Source organism: Leiobunum rupestre, chromosome 3, assembly GCF_980474605.1.
Source record: "Leiobunum rupestre chromosome 3, qqLeiRupe1.1.hap1, whole genome shotgun sequence".
In the NCBI taxonomy this organism is placed as follows: domain Eukaryota; kingdom Metazoa; phylum Arthropoda; class Arachnida; order Opiliones; family Sclerosomatidae; genus Leiobunum; species Leiobunum rupestre.
In genome coordinates, this window is record NC_143386.1 from 7,622,242 (window position 1) to 7,638,283 (window position 16,042).

At 38.5% G+C, this 16,042-nt stretch overlaps 2 protein-coding genes across 2 annotated transcripts; both read right to left on the bottom strand.

The window, feature by feature from the left end:
• Positions 1 to 1,316: 1,316 nt before the first annotated feature.
• Positions 1,317 to 2,075, bottom strand: LOC149949249 (uncharacterized). Its single transcript, XM_090169400.1, has one exon. The coding sequence runs from the start codon at positions 2,073 to 2,075 to the stop codon at positions 1,317 to 1,319; it is 759 nt and encodes a 252-aa protein (XP_090025526.1).
• Positions 2,076 to 13,892: 11,817 nt separating this feature from the next.
• LOC149949250 (uncharacterized) lies at positions 13,893 to 15,072 on the bottom strand. Its single transcript, XM_090169402.1, has 4 exons — positions 14,961 to 15,072; positions 14,532 to 14,664; positions 14,326 to 14,468; positions 13,893 to 14,263 (listed from the first exon to the last, which is right to left on the bottom strand). Exons 1-4 carry the CDS (start codon positions 15,070 to 15,072, stop codon positions 13,893 to 13,895), a joined length of 759 nt encoding a protein of 252 aa, XP_090025528.1.
• Positions 15,073 to 16,042: the final 970 nt, after the last annotated feature.

Genomic DNA, 16,042 nt, shown 5'->3' on the forward strand with positions numbered 1-16,042 from the left:
TTAATTAAATATTTAAGTCATACATGCAAATCGGACAACAACTTGAGTTTTAGGTATCGGAGTCGATGATGTCTGCTTGCTCTGAATCATTATCTAGCCGTATTTCAATTTCATCAGTTTTCACGTGTTCAGTGTCCGATTCGATGACCTCTACTGATTTCGAATTAGTACAACCATTTCCACGGCACTGCCCACATAGTGCTGAACATAATAGTCCCGCCTTACGGCAGCCACATGCTCTTTCGCAGCCACGCTTGCAGTTGCAGGATATTAGATTTAATAATATTTCTGGTGCAGGCGCTTGTCGGGTAAATACTGGATGAAGCACATCATCTGCCAGTTCCCATCCCCAATCGGTCGCCTGTAACTCACATCCGAGCCAGTGTTGGACTCGGTGGTACACACGTAATGAATGTTCGGCAGCCGCGGAGCTGGTTGGTGGCAGGGAAGCTAGTTGCGTGCTATTTTGGATGGAACATTTCGCGACTGCTCTGAAGTACGAGTGATATCGGTGTTCGTTCAAGGAAATTGTACTTTTTGGAGCCCCATATAATGCCAGTAAAAACATTTCTCCAGCTGCAACAATTTGTTCTTTACTTGAAGTTGAATTGTTGAAAGCGTCGATGGGTGGAACTATTTTATTTTTCATCATAAGGTTAAATGCTTTCTTTTTTCCTTGACGGTATAAAGCGGACGTCGTGTCACAGCCCGTGATCGCGTGTAGAAAAAGTAGATCGTTGCAGTGAGTACCAAGTTTCATCTGTATTGCACCTATATCGTAACATTTGCTTTTCATTTGGCCAGAGCCTGACTTGAAAAAATACATATTTTTGTACGGCAAACCAAGTTGAATCAGTAAAATTAACAGATCTACATCTGTTCCAATTACAACTACATTTTCTACATTCAATGAAATTTTTAGTGCGGTTTTAACGATTAACGTATCCGCGTCTGAATCAGCTTGTTCAACCCGTATATGTTCGTTTTCCATGTGTTCCTTCAGAGCGCGTATAAATCGATTCTTGTTTTTAGAATTGGCGAAAAACTTTTCTTGGCCAACTGTAACTCTCATTTCATCAGTAAACATTATCTCAGTACTTTTAACTTTCAAAGCTCTTCTCATCTGTTCAACATTTTTGGTACTAGTTGGTTCATTGTAGCCATCGAATACAACACAGCAGTTGGAACCGTAGTGCTTTTTTACGTAGGCGATATAGGCAGTATAAAGTCCGTTGTAAGTGACGTTTTGTGGCCACACGTATCAGTGCAAAAGGTAGCCGCCGTCTGTAACTTTAAAAGAATTATCCGACGGGTAACTAGTTGCACAAGCGACGTGCTATAAATCCGTAAAGCACAGATTTGTTGGTTTTTCGCATTGAAACTTCGTCGAATAGTGAAACGGGACGGGGAGCAAGTTCGTATTCCAAACAAGAGGCAAGTTCATCGTCCGTTTTGATAACACATACAATACGGTTAAATAATTGCATAGTATTTACGGCTATTACTTCGTCGCGAACTTTGACAGTGTTTGATATAGAGGCAATGTTCAGTACCTTATCCTTACGGCGCAAATGAACATCTCCGTAACTTTTTCCAATCATATTTTCGATAGCTTTATTCCCAACTTCTACCGCTTTATCACAGTTGATTGTTTTATTTCCTACAACGCCGGTTGAAATTGACAGAAGTTCGGTTTGGTTTGCAAAAGGTGAATGTCCTTGAAGCCACTGTACAAGTTTTTCGACATCGTTATTGTCACGTTTCTTCCTAGATGACCTCAAGTCTACATGCTGCTCTGACGACTGATATTCTTTTCCACAAAATGACTCTAGCTCTTGGCTTAGTTCTGAACAAGCAGTCATTCCTAAAACCCAACTAGACATTACGCTGTCACTCATTCCCCTTCCACGAGTGAGACCCCCGGAAATTTTCATCGTTCGCGTGAGAACTTGTTCTATTGTCATATCAGTCCAAACGCCACAATACATTTTTTCGCTTCGTCTCACCGTGAAATTTCCACGGTCGGAGAAAATTCTAAATTCTTCGGCACTCATCCTTTGCTCTAACTTCGACATGTCTTGGAGGTATAAATGTGAACATTTCGCGTATGATAAATGTCCAGCTGCGTGAAAGTGTGGCAGCATTTTTTCAATGGTAGATAAATGTGCTTTCCAGCACACCGGATCGCTCAGCAGTCACAAATTGACGCATCAGTGTCACCTGTTTGAAATATTGCACCCACAGCTTAGACGTACGGCTACATTCCGACGCACCTTCCATAAATTCGAGAAATATCGTTAGCACTTCGGTCATCGAAGAATTTTTCTCAATGTCATCGTTGGAAACTTCGTTGTTCATTGCACTTGAATAGAGTGTTTCGATGATTTCCCGCTTTGCGTCATCGATATCGAGATTTTGAAACAAAACGACTGCTAGAGACAGCTGCGTCAAAAAATGATCCCGAAGAGCTCTTGCGTACGAATGTCCTGATAACATTTTCTCTGTACTCTCGCATGCGTATATTTGCGACCAAAGCTCCTTAAGGCCACTTCCACCCATAATATAACCAACTGCTCCCATAAAAGACATTAATAAATGGAATCCGCCGAGTCTAACTAAAACACAAGATAATTCATTTCCATTCTCTGATTTTACGATCTCTTGCGCTTTTAAGTAAAGAAGCTGGTCAAACGTAACGAAACACGTGGTGTGTTTGAGCTTCTTGCACTCTTCTGATGCGAAAATTAAAACTGAGTAAATAGTATTCTTGTCTGATGCTTTTAAATTAACAAATGGAAGAGTTAGTACTTTAGATGTTTCGAAATTGCCTCGGTCCTTCGTTATAACTTCCATATATCCATTCCAATTTTGATTTTGTGGTATTTTCAACCAAAACGAACTCATCCATAAGAGACCAGTATTTGAAATATCTATCTTGTCACAAGTGATTTTAGATAATCTTTTTATTTCGGTTAAGTCTTCGATCACTACACTTCGAAGACCGTATTCATTTCTGTCGCACCACGTCCTAACTTTTATTGTGTTAATGTCTCCCATCTGTTGAGCGGAAGGTTGATCTACTTGTCTAACGATAACATGTCCTTTGGCAATATCATTTTTGGGTGTGACGCACATGATACCTCCCATAACCATCCAAAGTATGTACGTTAAAATCAGCATTATCGAATACGAACTGCTTAAATGCGTTGTCGTCAATTTGTCTTTCGCCTTGAAGTATTGCGGAATATTCGTACCGTTTGGCTTCAGAATAGCTTGCGCAAGCTCCAAGAGAGTTGAGAATATCTACGAGATGTCGTGATCCAAAATGTCTGTGAAGATAAACTGACAATCCCACGTGAACCATGGTAATGAACGACTTGGGTCTACAAGCTGATATTACGGAGTGATTGATAAAAAGGCATTTTCGTCGTACGTTTTCTAAATCTCCTTTCTTGCCTTTGGCGATGATTTCGTCCATAAACAGCTTAAGGGTTTCAGGCACTACCAAATTACATTCTTCAAATGCTTTATCTGCACGAGGGTACTGATTTGTTTCGTATGGTGTAGATCTTATGTCTTCTCGGATAATAGTTGCAGCGGTTTTTACAATTCGAAGTCTTTCTTCTTTGGGGTCAGCAGCTCTTTTAGTACACCAAAATGAATTCAAAATTTGGTATCCAGTGTTACGGAAACAGGCCACGGCTTTATTACCGGCAAGATTTGTAATTAACATTTCATCTTTGAAGTGTTCGAGTAACTTCTTTTTTAACGTCTTCTCGGTACAAACAGAGGCTGCCGCGGACGATGATGATATATCCTTCTCTACTTGTTTTAATAAATCTTCTATTAGGTATTGACATTCGTCATTATCTTTTAAATATTTGAAAAGCTTGTCCAACGCATCTGATAAAATGGCATCACTTGGCCTCCCTGTTTTGGCCTTCGTCACCTTTTGGTCAAACTTCAAATAACATTTACGATGATATCTGGCCTCTGCAGCTACCAAGTCAATTACTGAATTAATCCGCTTTGTGACTTCAAAACCCCAATCGTCATTTCGTGCAGCCACCGTAGATATAACGCTCTTTTTTATGCAGTGGGTTCTAACTTCGAAATTTTTGGGTATAATGGCCACGTGGCAAAAAGAGTAGTTGAAACAATACTAACTATCATCCTTTAACTACGTTGCTTGGAGTGGACACTTAATTTAAAATTTCTTTCGTCATAATGTTATAGGACACAAGTAGCATTGTAGATCAGCACCCCTAATGGGCAGCTTATTAACTAAATCATGCCACGTTATGCCCTTTTCCCAAACGCCACTTTTGTTGTACTTTAACCTAGTCCGATTTCCAATGGGCAAAAACAAATTATATTGCAACTTCGTAATCTAACTTGGAATACTTATTTTTATGCACACATGATAATAGGTATCATGAAACTGGTAATTTGCATGGCAATCAAGTAAAACCGCGAAATTTTGGTTAAGGGTGGCTTTTAATCCAATTAGAATACGTGAAAACTTTCGAAAAACCCTCAAAAATCGATGTTATCGTACAAGTGGTCAAACTTTAAAAAATTATAGCGGTCAGTCCTTTAAAGGTACATACTCATATAAATATATTTTCTTATACGGAATTGAACCTTGTATCTGAAAAAAAATTATACCCTTGTGGGGTGTACGGATTAGAAGCTATAATGATAAATGCAAGAAATGGAGTTATTTTGGCGGCCATTTTCCAAGATGGCGGCGAACGCTCACTCCGGACACTAGGGCACACAACCCTACGTTCATCAGGAAGGTCAAATCTACATACCCTGCAATTTTCAAATCTTCCGAAATTTTTTCCGAACTTTGATAAAATAATTACTATAATGCCTGGACTAATTATTCTCTATGCTATTTGCATTACCTTCCTCTGTAGTAATGACCGCGTTCTCTTCGTCATTTCCTCCGAGTTGGATTACATTGTTTTCAATAGTGTTGCTTTGTTGTGAAGGTTGCAAAACACAGATAGTATCAGAAACGAAAAAAAGAAATAACGTCAGTTATACTTCTACAGCGTTTAAAATTTCAACTAGAGAATGTGATGTAGATTCTGGCGCAACATGTCACATGACACATGAAAAATTATTTGTCACTTTCTTGGATAATACATACGTTGATAAAGTGAACACTGCAAATTGTGACATTCTAAAGGTAGCCGGTAATTAAGTTGTTGTTTAAATGGTATCAATCTAGAAAATGTAAAAGAAAGCTTATTGTCGGGCAGAAATAGAGAAATTATCCAAAAAATAATCAGTTATTTTTGGCTTTTTCTCATATTAAATCGTTTCTATCCATGGATAATACCGCAATTTTGATGATTAATCGAAATTTTTCCAGTTAATTTATCTGCTCCGCCATTCTCAAGTGGCCAGTAGAGCCTAGGTAGTTTAATTAAAAAACCTGCCCACTGGCCACTTACCATTTTCAACCTTAAAAATCAGGTTTTCATAATTTATGGTAAAATTATCTATTCTTGACCCTGTTAGGAGTGAAATCGTAGACATTTTAACTTTGAAATGTGCGCCACTAGCGATGGTAGCGACATCTGTTTACCGATGTATATAAAACAAAAAAAAAACGTTGGTTGAGTGACTACCCTTGGTGACTCCGCAGTAAGCAGTCTCGATATATTTTGTAACTTTGTCATGTATATGGGGCGCCAAACCGGAAAAAACTAAATAACATTTCTAGAAATATTTTAACACTTCTAGGAATATTTTAACACTTGTAGGAATATTTTAACACTTCTAGGAATATTTTAACACTTGTAGGAATATTTTAAAAATTCTAGGAATATTTTAAAAATTCTAGGAATATTTTAACAATTCTAGGAATATTTTAACAATTCTAGGAATACAAATACCATCCCATCAATGGTACAAAAACCATCCCATCAACGGTACAAATACCATCCCATCAATGGTACAAAGAACCATCCCATCAATGGTACAAAGAACCATCCCATCAACGGTACAAGAACCATCCCATCAACGGTACAAGTACCATCCCGTCAACGGTACAAGTACCATCCCATCAACGGTACAAGTACCACTCCATCAACGGTACAAGTACCATCAGAGTTCGCCTTTACAGTGTTCACACTCAACTCCCCGATTGGAACCTACAAGCGCTGCATTCTCTCCCGCGTTTTGCCAAAAAATATTCTATGTCCGTAAAATATATAGGAAATGTCTCTCTTAAAATAACTAGGAAACGCTTTAAAATATCTATAGAAAGTCTATTAAAATATATAGGCTTCTTAAAATTGATAGGTAATTTGAAAATATTCCTAGAGTTTGAAAATTTTCCTAGAGTTTGAAAATATTTCTAAAAGTGTCAAAATATTCCTAGAATTGTTAAAATATTCCTAGAATTGTTAAAATATTCCTAGAATTGTTAAAATATTCCTAGAATTGTTAAAATATTCCTAGAATTTTTTAAATATTCCTAGAATTTTTAAAATATTCCTACAAGTGTTAAAATATTCCTAGAAGTGTTATTTAGTTTTTTCTGGTTTGGCGCCCCATATGTATCAATAAACCCATTTGTATTTTTAACCTTAAACGTCGAAATGATTATAAGTGTGCACCAAATATAACAGGTTATATAAATAAATAAATAAATAAGACGAAATTACACGCTTCCACTGCGCTACGAAGAATAAGCGTAAATATTTTGACGTGACAAGGGCTATCAGATAGTTGTGTGTTTCGAGACACTCCACCCCAGTACGCCTTCCCCCCCAACCCCTTTTTCCCATGGGATAATTTCCGTGCCACCCTTTTTCTCATAGTCGAACCACCGCAGTAAAGCACCCTCCCCCTTTTACCCATGCGAGAATTTCCGTGGCACCCTTTTCCCCATAGCCGAATCACCGCAGTTAGGCCCCCTCCCTTTTTTCCATGTGATAATTACCGAGGTACCCCCAGTAAGGCCCTTCCTCCCCCTTTTCCCCATGTGATAACTACCGGGGTACCCCCTACCCATTTTCCCGATCTGATAATTACCGTGGTACCCAGCTTCCCCTTTTTCCCATGTGATAGTTACCGTGTTACACACCTCCCCCTTTTTCCCATGTGATAATTATCGTGGTAACCTTTTCCCCATAGTAGAACCACCCCAGTAAGACCCTGCCTCCCCCTTTTTCCCATGTGATAATTACCGGGGTACCCCTCCCCCTTTTGCGCATGTGATAATTACCGTGGTACCCTCTCCCCCTTTTCTCCATGCGAGAATTTCCGTAGTACTCCCCTTCCTTTCCAATGCGAAAATTTCCGTGGTGCATAAAGGCCACGGGACTTTCAAATCGGAACGACCCCGAAACCCCCCCCCCCTCCCACCTCCCCGTTTCCGAAACTACCCCATACGATCCCCCCCCCCCCCTCCGAAATCCGCGGCGGAAAGAGAGAAAATTTCGGGTGTATTGCGTTTTGGGACAAACACGGCCCAACTCTCAGGGGCGACAGATTTTGAGAAAATAGATAGTCGAACCACCTCAGTAACGAAGCGAAAGGCAGTCTCGGTTTCCCTCTGTTCCGCGGGTCGCTTTTTCCTCGCCGCCCCGCCTTTGGCTTCATGACAGACTGAGCAAACATTCCAGAAAGCTCGGACGTACGACGACCAACGTACCAATATAGATTCCGAAAGTCAGTGAGGGGAATTTGTATACTTCTATGAAAGGAAGATTTATCTTACGTCATGAAGACGTCTGTTCCGTCGTTTAACTTAAGCTACGGAGAATGTTGGGAAAACTACGAATCAGAAAACGCTATGAGGTAGGAGGGTCTTTAGGGTTAGATAGAAATGATTTGAACATGGCGTCGCTGAAAGCCAAACTTTTGGAAGAAGAGACAAGAGAGGCGGTTACATTTTTCCAAAGAAAGCGAATATGAAAGGAAAAATAAAGCATTGACGACTCGGTCATTTTCTAGAGGAAGAAGTAGAAGCTTTAATCGAGGACGATATAGAGGAGGCTCTTCAAGAAGAAATACAGACGAGAAAGACACCTCCAGAGATAATGTAAAAGAGAAGAGTTACACGGTTGCGAACAAAGGTGTAACTCCTTTAGAACTTTGGAAGGGTAAACCCGTCAACCTATCGCACCTAAGGGTTTTTGGATGTCGAGCCAAAAGGCCTATTCTACAGAAATCGGTCAGTGAGCGATAAATTTTTTGTCGACGGACTGAGCGACCACTCCCTAACTACATTCGTTCTGAATTTTGGAAATGGGTATTCTACTCCTCTTATTCGGCGATGTAGTTACTAGATCAGTCGTTCAATGGTATGAACGATGGAGATTTTAAACCAAAAATTCCTCCTATGAATTAACCAATCACGATTTCCGTTGCAAAGGGTTTTGCAATCAGCTGCTGCCGGTCAGCTGGGGAAAAAACCCAAACAGCACACTCTGCGTCACACGTGGTTATTGTTGGCTTCATATTGTCTTGTTTTATGGTTAATTTTATAATTTAAATTAAAATGGCAACTAACAATGGGAAACGGTCGGGGAAAATATCGGATTTACAAAGAGAAATAACGGTGAATTAAATGAGTAGTAATCCGGAGTTTTTATCATCAAAACAATCGCAAACGTTCACAAAAAAAGGTTTAATGTGGGAAACATTAGCTAACATGCTAAACAGTGATGGAAGTGGTCCACAAAAAAAAATTATTTAATACGAAAGCTTGTGATTCATCTCTAATCACTCTTTGTCTTTTTATATCTCGCCGACCTAACCTATCAGCTTTGCAATTCGATTACATTTTATTGAGAATATTGGTCGGTGAGATCTTAACTACACCATCAGACCATGTCGTTCACTGAACGATAAATTCTGGTAGTTACCTAACGAGAAAAAAATTAACGACGGAGTAGAATTCCATTTTTATCTTTTAGCGAAAAATATTTTTTAAACGACTTTTTTGGTCGTTCAAAAGCCTAACGAGTCGAGTATAATAGGCCTCCTGGGCGGTTAACAAACGCCGATCTACCAAATTTGCTAAGAAGGGAATAGCTCGCGTCTTCATTGGATATGACAATCGTGCAAAAGCATACCGACGTTGGGATCCAGAAAAGGACCAAGTTTTCATAAGCCGCGACATAACATTTGAGGAAAATGTTTTTCCTCTCAAGACTCAGAAAGAAAAAGAAAACAATACAGATATGTGGTGTACCTTCAATGTGGAGTGCAACGAACCAGAGGTTACTCCTGAAGACGCGACGCCAACTTATAGCGAGTCTGAAAATGAGTATGAAAGCTTGCCTACGAGAAGCTCTACTGAAGAGGACCCGAACGGTACCTCAGACGAGGATGTTACTTCTGACGACGAGGAAAACGGTAGCACCGGCGACGATGAAGAACAAACCCCACAGCAAGCGACATCGAGAGCCGGCAGACCACTCAAAAGACCACCCTGGATGAAAGATTACGTTGTAGATGAGAAACCAAAATGTAACACGGCGATATTAACCAAAGATTCAGACCCTCAAACTCCAAAAGAAGCACTGGGTAGAACAGCTAGATAGTTCGAAATGGAAACCAGCCATGCTTGAAGAAGCGGAAAACCTTTTACGTATCAGAACATTCGAATTTTCCGAGAGACCGAAACAAAAGACAATTCGCAACAAATGGATATTTAAAACGAAGTATGACATCGAGCTCGATTAGTCGCATTGGGCAATACGCAACGACCTGGATTAGATTTTGACCAAACATATTCGCCAGTTGTGCAAATGAAGACCACGATAATTTTATTCGGGATAGCTGCTGAGAAAAATTGGGCAATACACCATTTAGTCATAAAATCAGCGTATCTAAACGCGGATATTGACGAAGAGGTTTACGTCGAAATATCCGATAATTTTCGCGAACTGTGCGATGAGCTGAGAAGCACATTCCCTAATATTCCTACAAAACCGAACCTATACGAAGAAGATTACGTTCTAAAATTGAAGAAGAGCATATACATCAATCTGGAAAATTGTGGAATAGACATCTCGATAAATTCCTCAAGTCACAAGGGCTACAAAGATCTCGAGTGGATCCATGCGTATATTATTGCTAAAATAGATAACTAATAGTCACCACCTATGTGGACGATTTAGTATTAAACGGAAAACTAGAAGAAATTGAAAACCTAAAGAATGCTTTTAACGGTCAGTTTGAAGTCAAAGACCTAGGGGATGCGAGACACATTCTATCAATCAGGGTGAGAAGGATTGAAGACTCTATTATTTTGGACCAAACCCTATACGCAACTGAGCTACTAAAGAATATGAATATGCTAAACTCTAAAACCGTAGCTACACCGCTGTGTCAAGGAGTAAAATATAAAAGCTGCGAAAAGGGCCAAGAACTGAGTGAAGAAAAAGCTGCCTTATATAGACACACGATTATAAGTCTGTTGTATTTGGACACTCATACACGTCCAGATTTGTCGTTCGCTGCTGGTTACTTAAGCCAATTCAATCAAAACCCTTCCACAGAACACTAGACCGGGATGCAACACGTTTTTCGATACCTCAATGGTACCAAATCATTAGCATTGCATTACCAGAAGAGTCAAAAGAAAATAGAAGTATACACAGACTCGAGTTGGGGATCGGATATTATCGACAGACGATCATTTAGCGGATACATCATTAAAGTAGGAGAAGCAGCTGTTAGTTGGTCAAGCAAGAAGCAGAGATGTACAGCACTGAGCACTGTCGAAGCGGAGTTCGTTGCTTTGAGCGAATGTGGAAAAGAATGTACATGGATACGAAATCTTTTACAAGAAATTGGCCAGGACGAATTCCTAGGAAGTAACTTGGAAGTTAACATCGATAACCAAGGTGCAATGAAACTAGCCGAAAATCCAACTACGTCGGACCGGTCTAAACACATAGACTTAAGGTGTTTCTATATACGCGAATTGATTGAAACCCAGATAATACGATTGAAATACGTTAGTTCAGAACTGAACATTACCAACCAGTTAACTAAAGTACTGCCGAGTCCACGAATGCACAAACATCATAGAAGAATAGGGATCATAGATCCAGGAGGAGTGTTAGGAGTGAATTCGTAGACATTTTAACTTTGAAATGTGCGCCACTAGCGATGGTAGCTGTTTACCGATGTATATAAAACAAAAAACGTTGGTTGAGAGACTACGCAGTAAAGCAGCGTTCAGACTATGTGAAAATATTACGTTAGAATCGGTCGCGTCGGTTCGTTCATTTCACTGTTCAGAAAGGAACCAACCTTGCACGGAGATTAACATAAAAAGTGATTGTTCATCCAATCAGAGCTCAGTAATAACGGCGGAAAAATTTAAATAATTTTGTATCCACCTCTGATTGGTTATAGTATTTCGATGGTTCTAAAGGTCGTCACTACCTAGAGTCAGCGCTGCTATGAACTTTTTGAGCGCAACGAAATGCAAAAATGAAAACGACACGCGCGAAAATTTAAAGACTCTGTTGAGAAGTTTGAGCGGTGTAAGAAATCGAAAGAACCGACATTATCGACGCAAACGTAATATTTTCACATAGTCTGAACGCTGCTTAAGCAGTCTCGATATATTTTGTAACTTTGCCATGTAATATTCTTTTGTATCAATAAACCCATTTGTATTTTTAACCTTAAACGTCGAAATGATTATAAGCGCACCAAATATAACAGACCCACCCATACACACAATTGACACAGCATAGAAGCAAAGACCAAACAATTTTAGGAATTAATATAGTATATTTTTAATCTAAACTAAAATCTTGAAGGGAAAAAACTTTGAATTCATTAAGTGGTCACCAGGGCCACTAACACCCCAAGCATTGAATTTTTAAACTGGCGATTGGCCTGTGATAGTGCCTTATTTCTCACACTGCCGCCTAGGAGGATGAAAGTTAACCTAGAGTGGTAATTTGCGCGCACTATGTACTGTACACGCCTCTCGGCTTTGGCCCGGTTCATCGTAATGTGCTGCCATCTCTGAACGGCAAAATCTGAACTGTGACCTAAGCAGGTCCTAGGCAGGGTTTGAAGATGATAAAATGAATATAATATCAGCAATTTTGAATGAGCACAGTTATAGTTGTGCATCTAATAAAAAAGACGCAGGTAAGAATGATTTGATTTATTTTGTATGTTTAATATTTTGGCCATGTCACCAAGGCCTAGTAACCTATAACTTCAACTTGCATTACAAAACATTTAGGAAATAAGAAAAATCCAAATACTAAAAAAGGGGAAGTTGGAAATAGGAAAGCTGAAAGTCAACTAATTGCCATTACTTAACCATTATTAACGATATACGTTAAATGTTGAAAGATTTGTTAAGCCCACCTCATCAAGCTAAGCCTATTTCGCGATATAAAAAAAAACTATTTTTTAATTTTTACTAATTAGAGCTGCGGCTAGAAGTCGTTACAATCGTATGAACCAAGGCGGACACGGAGCGCCTCTAGCGGATTTCGGTTCCACACATACGAACAACGGCCCCGTGCTATAGGTATGGTAAATACCACTCCCGGGCTACGTTCAGTGAAGCTTAACGGTCTAATACCGTTTTGCGTTTGCGTTGATTCCGTTGACAAGCGTGACGTCAGGCGCCGCTGAACGCTTTCTGAACACCGATGACATGACGTCAGAAGTTGTTGAACGCGAAAATAAAAACGGTAAATACGAATTTTCGAAGTTAATCTATCAATAAATTGAATGGCCAGATTTATTAATACTAGTAGGAAAAGAAAATTTCTTTGATATGCTGTTGAGGTATTATTATTACTATTGTCAAATGAAGAACAATTCATGTTATTAATCGAATTATATATCCAGCAATTAATTCAGCTTTATGGACGAGTTGTGGCTAATTCTAAGGACCGCATAGCCATTTCTTTGGAAACACGAGTACTAACTTGTCTTTGGCTCTTAGCAACACCAGAATCATTCAGAAGCGTTTCCGATAGATTTGATCTCTCGAAAGGAAATGCTCATTATGTGTTTATGGAGTTTATTAAAATTATTGCCAATGAAAGGAATAATTACATTGTTTGGCCTTCTGATCAAAGAATGAAACACACCAGTGAACATTGTAAAGCTCGTTATGGTTTTCCAGGTACAGTTGGTGCTGTTGATGGTTGCCACATCAATATCAAAGAACCCGTAGAAGGTAAAAATGCTTATTACAATCGTAAGAAAAGAACATCAATTTTATTGCAAGGTAATATTTAAAATGTTATATTTAAGTTATTTCCTAGTTCTTAAATTTTTGGATAGGGGTATGCAAGGAAGATTTATTCTTCATAGATGTGTGTGTAGGATGGCCAGGTTCCGTTCACGACGCGAGGGTGTGGCGAAACAACTCACTTTATGAGGAACTGGTTCAAGGAACAAAAACTGCAACTAATGGCCACTTGTTAGGAGATTCAGCTTATCCCCTTGATTTGTTTTTTATGGTTCCCTATAAAAATAATGGCCATCTAACAGCTGCTCAATTACAATATAATACATTGCACAGCTCAGCCAGGCAAATGATAGAACGAACTTTTGGGCATTTGAAAGGTCGATTTCGAAGACTCAAAGATTTGGATATGTTACTTGTGACCGAAATTTCGGAAGTCATTATGGCATGTTGTGTGTTAAACAATTTTCTGTTAATACATGACGGTGATTCTGATGTTGATGATTTTATCGATCTGACCAATCTAGATGTTGGAGTAATAAATGATGAAGAAGCTAGAGGGAGGGGAGAAATATTAAGGGCAGCTCAAAATAAGAGAGATACTATAGCTCTTAGTTTAAGGTGTAGACAAAATCAAGGGGGAAATGAATAGCATATTTTATTGTAAAGGCACTTTTTACATATTAATAATTGCATTTGCCATTTTTTCCAGTATTGCATTTCTAACATCCATTGTTTTCACAACAGCATCCATTCTATTTACAAGAGCATCTTGAAATTCTTTATTTTGTTTTTGTGTTACTTCTTCGGTTTTTCTTACATCATCAATCCATTTTGAAAACCATTCTGGTGCAGCTTGCTCTTGTTTTTGTTTAACCTTTCTTTTTTTAACCTTTGTTATCACAATATCATTGTCTTCACTCAAAACATTTAATGAAGATCTCGATGACGAGGAGCTTGGTGTTGAGCAATAAACTTCAGTCAATGATGATGTTGACAAAGTTCTTGAAATTGGTTTAATACCACTATCTTTTATCGTTGACAAATCTGTTATTTAAAAATAATTTGTTAGTAAGATAAATATTTCAATGATTTTGTTAAAGTTATACCAGAAGTTGATTTGCTTGTTGAAATCACATTCACTGGTGAAATAGAGTGCTCGGCACTCAAAACCTCATCCATTGCATCAAAAAACTCCCATAATATTTTCCCTCTGCCAGTCTTATTCGATTTGTCCTTTATCTTCTTGTAACTACAAGGAATTAAGCTTTAGTTAGAAAATATCATAAATTTGTTTTTATCCCAACAGTAGTACCTAAACTTTAAATTTCGCCATTTGGCATCACATTCATCTGCATTACAATCGAAACCCTTTTCCGACATTAAAAAACTTATTCGTTCCCAGATATCCTTTTTTCTTTTGGAGGTTTCAAAAGCATCTTTGAGGTCTTGGAAAAGACTTGTTAATAACAAAGTGTTATTTTTTGTCCAATTTTTTTCTCTACCGCTTTAGTCTCTAATAGAATGAGAATTTTAAAATACACAAACATTATTCTAGTAGTTTACAAATTCCATTCTGATGTTTTTAAATTCTAACTTATAAATATATTTAATTTAGCTACTTATTTAGAATTTTATATAAAGTCATTTTGTAAACAAGTGAATACTAAGGCTTATGGTAATACAAGCATTTTAAAACAATTATCTCACCGAATGCTAATGAACTTACAAATTAATATCATACCTGTACATATTTTTTCGTAATCCGATGCTTGAACAGTAATTTTGTAATTATTTCCTACGTTATCTACCAAATTAATTTCTTTGAAATTTTCATTAGGAACTATAGTCGCCATGTTAAATCTTGAATCCGTGACGTTTGACAACGACGAAACCTGCTCTTACAATCGTTGAGTTTGTTGAGCTAACGTTGCCAATGTGACGTCAAAACTGAAAATTACAAAAATCGTTCAGTGAAAAAAAGTTGTCAACGTTGAGACCGTTGAGCTTCACTGAAGGTAGCCCAGGTTAACTTTCATCCTCCTAGGCAGAGACATCGCGATCGCAAAATAAACAGGAATACGTTCTGTTTATTTTGCGAGAGGTCTACGGCAGTCGCTAGCAGAGATGGGCAAAAATTGCGAGCGCTCATATTTGAAAATCCTTTGCAGTGAGCGAGCACTGTATATTAGAAGTCAGCTAATCTTGTTCAGAGTTAGGGCAAAACTAAGCCAGCTCAGTAGGAGTGCCGAGATATTATCTCAGTCGTTGATCGCTCACGGGGCTTTGAGCGAGATCGGCCGATCGACGCGCTAGCATGCTCACTTCTGAGCGCCGCGTCGTCTAGCGGCCAAATAGTTCGTTCAATAAAAAGCGCTGCCGTAAAGTCGAGAGAGATCTACCCGAGCGATTGAATTCATTTTTTAAAGCTGACGGATCTCAATCATGGTGAGCGACCGGATGGTTTGTTCGACCACAACCGCTCACTCGGCGGGAGGCCTACGTGTCAAATTATTAATTTTTTATCATCATAACTTATTCTTTAATTGTTATAATCAGTGACGGGATGAATATTTTTCTTTAATTTCTCATCGATTTGTGCGTTCTAAAAATTAAATAAAAAGCAGAACAGAGGGTGCCCAATACTAACCGCAAAAATTAAAAAATATTATAATTGAATACGATAAACAATTGGATAAAATAAATAATTAGACTTCCATAACTATATGGCACTTTTTTATTTTAAAAGATATTGACCGACTAACCCCTTCTAGATTGAATGTTACCGTTGTAAGTAACAGGTTCATCAAAATCTGGGGTGCAAAC